This window comes from Hipposideros armiger, unplaced genomic scaffold (genome assembly GCF_001890085.2).
Source record: "Hipposideros armiger isolate ML-2016 unplaced genomic scaffold, ASM189008v1 scaffold_632, whole genome shotgun sequence".
Taxonomy (NCBI): Eukaryota; Metazoa; Chordata; class Mammalia; order Chiroptera; family Hipposideridae; genus Hipposideros; species Hipposideros armiger.
The window spans coordinates 673393-679350 of NW_017731982.1; the positions used below are offsets into that span (position 1 = coordinate 673393).

The 5958-nt window shown below is 31.8% G+C and overlaps 1 protein-coding gene across 1 annotated transcript in view; it reads right to left on the reverse strand.

Annotated features, from left to right (window-relative positions):
* The window catches only part of AGTPBP1 (ATP/GTP binding carboxypeptidase 1), a 151127-nt gene that overhangs the window by 27441 nt on the left and 117728 nt on the right, over window positions 1–5958 (reverse strand). Inside the window, exons 19-21 of the mRNA XM_019625497.1 lie at window positions 5401–5601; window positions 3963–4092; window positions 2833–2964 (exon numbers count right to left, since the gene is read on the reverse strand). Of these exons, the coding sequence (XP_019481042.1) occupies window positions 2833–2964; window positions 3963–4092; window positions 5401–5601 (463 nt within the window). The remainder of the gene's footprint in view (window positions 1–2832; window positions 2965–3962; window positions 4093–5400; window positions 5602–5958) is intronic.

Here is a 5958-nt window from a genome sequence, read left to right on the forward strand (position 1 = left end):
ATAAAACCATTAGAAGAAATTAATTCCCTACAGAAAAACTTAAATTGCATCCACATTTTCTACTATTACATTTTCTATAAGATTCAATGCTTCTCACTAAATAAGTACATATCTCACCTAGTTAAAATCTGTAAATCATGGAATCTTAGAGAACTATAGATTTCTACCCAAAAATAGAAAGTAAAAATCATGTCAAATTTCCTTAGTATTTCTTTCTACTAAATAAAGGCTACATTCTCATTTTATATCCTTTAATGTTTCCAACAAATATTGTTTTATCTAAAATCTTCCACACTGGATCTTGTTTTAATAACATATTTAATTAAAGCAATTTTTCTTCAATTATCTGACACATATGCACATAACACAATAATGGTCATAATACAACTTAATGAGTTCTCACCTGCAAAGTTGAATACGTATATGGATAGTGATAAGCAAAGTAGCAAACATCATCTTTATGTGGAAAATTGATGGTGAATGTAATTGTATAGTAGGATTTTCCCTTTTGCCCACCTGCAGCAACTGAACTTCTTGAGAAGTGATTTCTGCAACAGAAAAGCATAAAACATGTTTATTTCATCCACATTAAAATTCTGATTTTCCTTGTTATTTTATTAAACAGAACTTCAGGGTGGATAAAAAGGAAAACTATGGTTTGTAAAAAATGTAACTTAATCTATGAAAATAGACTTGGTACTAATAAAGCAGTTAACCGCTATGAGCCAACATCATTACTTTTCACTTCTGGATTTACTAATTAAATGGAGCTAAAATATTCTATATATCAGTGACATTCTTAGAACCCCATTCTTTGATAGCCATACACATTACTGGTAGGCAGTGATCATCAATAGTGCTACAACCATTAGATGAAAGGCTGATGGATGCCTTTGCAGTNGCAGGACAAAACAAGCAGCTTAGCTACTCGGTGCCAGTGTCAAAACACTTGATGGGTTTCTGGTGTTTGTATTTAAAAATAAAATTAGCTGTAAGTTTTTAAATATATTTTTTAATAAATTTTTAAATTTATTTTCTGATGGTATTATTACATGAAGTCTTAAAATAATTTGTTATGTTATACAGTGGGTACGACTTCCAAGGATAAGAACTACAGACTATTAGTGTCAAGAGAGACCTTAACGATCGTCTCATGCAGCTTCCTTACTTTGGAGATGAGGAAACTGAGGCCCAGAAGCAGGCCCAGGGCTAGGTAGTAACAGGATCGAGACTTCTGATGCCTATTCCTAGTATCACTGCCCTTAGAAAATATATATGAAGCAAAGAAAAATAAGTAAGAATGACTGGTATTTTGAGTGAAGAAGACAGACTTACTGAATTGACAGATATGTTCATAATAATTAGACTCTGGCATTGCTGTTATAGTCACCAAGGGGCAGCTGTTTCCAGACAGGGTTTCACATAACACATCTTTTCGAAAATAGATTTGCTGAGGATTGTGTGCTGATTCCAATTTTTGAAGATGCATCTTGATAAAAATTTAAAAGCAAAGTATACAATCATTTAAAAACTATAGAAATAAATGCATCTAGAACTCCACATAACTAAAAGTGGATCGGATTCCTAATCCCTTCTCTGGGGCCCTCAGGAGACCAGATGCAGTTCAAACATCATTATTTGGGGAACTCGAGAAAGGGGATAGATACAGGGTGTATACCATTAAATGTGCAACATCACCAGCTGGGTCAGCAGCAGTAACCTGTATAAACACATTATTATTTCTGCAGCAAAACATATAAAGAGTCACTCTAAGTAGAATCAATATTCTAAATAAGTTCACATCAATTTAGGCCAGGCTTTACTGCCAAATGGGTTATGAAAAAGCTTTTGGTTTTCAAAACCTTCTCAATATTGAAATTATAAGTGACTGTAGAACTTCAACAACAATCTAAAACATGCAGAATAAAAATTATGTAGGACAAATTTTTTTTAACAACTTTCCCTGATTTCAAGATAGGTTCATTGTGAAATGTCTGGAAGACACAGAAAGTACAAAGAAAAAATTTAAAACACAAATAATTTCATCACTAAGATTACTACTAACAAATGCCAATGTATAGAAACAAAACTGAAATTACATATGACTTTTTATAACCAGCTTTAATCACTTAATAATTTATACATACACACACATATTCATANTGAATGCTTAGAGGCAAGTCTCACAAAATACATGGCAAAACTGATTAATTAGTGATTAACTGAAAGAGGATGACTTTCACTTATTACTTTGTATTTCTCAAGTGTTTCCATGTTTTATATAACACTAATCATTTTCTTTATTTGGAGAAGAGGAAGAACAGAGGACACCAAAAAGAAAATGTGCTTTGAAGTTCTGCTAAGGTCAGCGATAAGTTACTGAAACTTTTTCTGGAAAAGTCTGGGGTGTTTGTTTAGGCATAAATATAGTAAGAGAGGCTCTAGGACATAATAGAATGCACAAAGGACTTGAAGCAGTAAGATCTCATTTCAATCCTAGGCATACCTCAAAACACACCAATACATGTGGAAACATGGTAACAGATGGCTTTAGAAAATCTGCAGAGGATGGGTATGCTGTTTAACAAATGGTTATACATGGGAAAACTAAAATTAGATCCCCATATCTCATACAAAATAAATTCCAAATTGTTCACAAATTTAAATGTGAAAAGCAAAAAATTTTAAAAGAAACATTTAAAATGAAAAATCTGAAACAAAAATGGCAAAATGGCAACATTTACTAAATCTGAGTAGTTAATGTTAAATTATTTTCTGTAGTTTTACTCATGTTTGAAATTCAAAAACCCCTGAATTGTCTGTAATAATTACCCTGTACCCCGCATCTTCCACAACATCACAGGAAGTTGCATTATCATTGGTATGCCACACTGTCTCTTTGATGCTGCAGCCATACATAAACACATTCTTCTTTCGGGAGTGGCCATGATAATCACAATAAACCTTGAAAAGATAATATATTTATAATATATTAAAAACCTTCAAATTGCCAAGTAAATCTAGTTAATATAAAGCCAATAAATAGGTCTGTGTTCCTTGATCCTTTTATTGTAACTGAGCCACCATTTAACAAGTAGAATCAACAAAAGTAGTAATATCTAGTTTTGGAAATTTATGATTAATTCTAGAATGGCTAGGAAGTCTTTTGCAAGTCCTGCATTAAGCCACGAGTTCCACTCTTTCTTTTATACCTACTACTCACCATTTAAAAAAATAATAATTATAGGTCAAATCTATACATGTAGTAATCACTGCCCCAACGGTTGTTAAGATATTTATCCAATTTAAAAGAACATGAAAATGTTCTCATGAAAAACACTGTAAAAAAGGGTGTAGTTTCAATTTAATTTTTAAGAACATCATTTTAAAAATGAAAAATGAAGGACAGACTTGCATGTCAATTTGTCCCTCTGCAACGTGTTTCTATCTTTCCCAAAGGAAGATTAACTCATTCTAAAACAAAGCTGCTGAAAACAAAAGAAGCGTACACATACAGTTCAGTGGAGTCTCCCACCGTGCCTATACTACCTTGCCCATATGTGTACTTGAGACTTACCAGCGTCAGAGTTGACTAAAGAGCTCAGAACTAAGCTTGTGCTAATTTGAAAATTTGGAAAATACTGTTATCTAAGTGTTGCTCAAACAGTGTTGTTAAATACCTAAAACTTACAAAATGAGGAGTTACCAATATTCATAAACAAAAAAGAAAAGGGTTCATGAGAATTAAAATTAAACTTGATGAAATAAGAATATAAATACATTGTATTAATTTGACACCATAATTAATACATGTGATTGATAACAGAAAAAGATATTTTAAAGAAACTGCTTCTGAAATTAACACTTAGCTTTTATAACCAGAAAATAATGTGTAAGATACTAAGTCACTAATCAACAAAATCATGTCTTTGACTGTACAAAGTACAGATATTGCCACTTACCAGTGGTAAACGTTTCACTGCAGCCAGGTACTGTAGCAGCCCCTTAGCATGGTAAATTGTAGGATGCAAATCTGGATTTGGACTTTGCCACTGTCTATTCAGATCCTCTCCACTTAGAGAACAGCGGTGACTACACATATGTAAACACAATGATAGACAAACACTGGTACCAATAAATTCTTATATATATTGAATCTATTTCACTAAATAGTTCAAATAGGTATAAATGGTAGGCTCAACAGAATGCATATTTTAGCCATCAAATAATCATTAAGCATTTGCTATGTCCAAGATCTTGTGTTACATGCATTTAACTGTAGTAAGCTTTTAGATTTATAGGTCAAAACTTTCAAGCTATAGAAAAAAATTATAATTCTCAATTCTGGGGTTTTGTTCCATATGCCAAGAAATGTATTAATTGTCATATTTTCCATTCTGACTATATAATAATCATTTGTTATACTAACATTCTGTATTTTGATTGTATTAATTATTATTAAAAGTGCTATTTGGGCCCTTCTCAGAAAGATAAGTATATGAAAAGTATACATTCTTATAAAAATTCAAATAAATTTTCATTTAATCATGGGCATTAAGTATTAAAGCCACTGAGCAAAAATTTAAGCAAATAATCAGAAGGTGATAACAGAAATATAAACGGGATTCTAACTGGTCAATATGTTTCTGATTTAAAACTAGACATAAAATCTCATTTTAGTTCCATAACCATAACACACCTAAAAATAAATTATTCTCAATTCAAGAATATCCTAAAATATGAGAAAGATTCATGCTCTCTTTATTGAATAAATAAAATACGGTACCCTCAACTTTGGAGATGCTCATGTCAAATCCCATCTTTCAGAAGCACTAAAGAGCCCTCGTCTAACTGCCACAACAAATGAACTGCACTGACAACAAGCTGCCTCCACTTACCAAGTAGGTATCTTCTAGTATCTCCTGTCTAAAGAGTTCCTTCTGTCAGAAACCACACTTCCTCATATCAGAAAGAAGTTGGCAGATAGAGTCAATACTCCATCTCAGAAAGAGATCTCAGAAGATTCTAAATTTTACAACAAACTAAGATCACGCTATTAACAAATTTTTAAAAAAAGGAATGGAAGAGGACGTGTTAAAAAATCTTTCTAGTATCCTCACACTGTGATTTTTCTAAAACAATTCAAACCAGGCATACATTTTATGTAAACGTATTCTCATGAATAAATACAGAATTCGTCAAACTATCATACTATTACTAATATACAAAATATATTTTCATTTAAAAATATCTCTTAGATGAATTCCCCACAAAATTTATTTGTTCTGGAAAAATTACTGGATTTGTTTTCCAAATTAACATGGGTGATATTATTTCAACAAGTTTACACAGGACCACCATAATAATCTATAATATTTCTATAAGTGTTGCTTAACTTACTTTCCATTGATGACACCATCTGGATTTAGCATGGGGACAATTTTAAAAATATAGCATTCTCGTAAGCTCTGAGCAGTAGGGTTATTACTCATGAGATATTCCAATGTTCCTTTCATTACCCAACTTGCATTAGTTTCTCCAGGATGTACCCGAGCAGATAAGAAAACGTAAGGACGATTTCCTAAAGTACACATAAAATCTCAAATTAAAATGAACAGCTACTAGAAGTTAGTATGATATTTGATTTTGGGGCTTTAGAAATATTTCTATTCAACTGGGAATTCTGATATAAATTCATAGCAGAACTCACCGTGCAAGCACTGCATTGGCCATTTAGAGGAAATGAACATAAAACCCACATAAGCCATGTCCTAAAAGAGCATGTAATATGAACATAACATGATAACTAGTATTTGAGTCACCTATTTCCCAATGATTAATCTAACATATAAAATTAGTTCTTGGTTTTATAAAGAACAAGTAGTTAAGGAAGTTTTAAATATAAATTTATTTTTCATAAAGTCATGGGGAAAAGAAAGAAAATATAATCTTATCCCT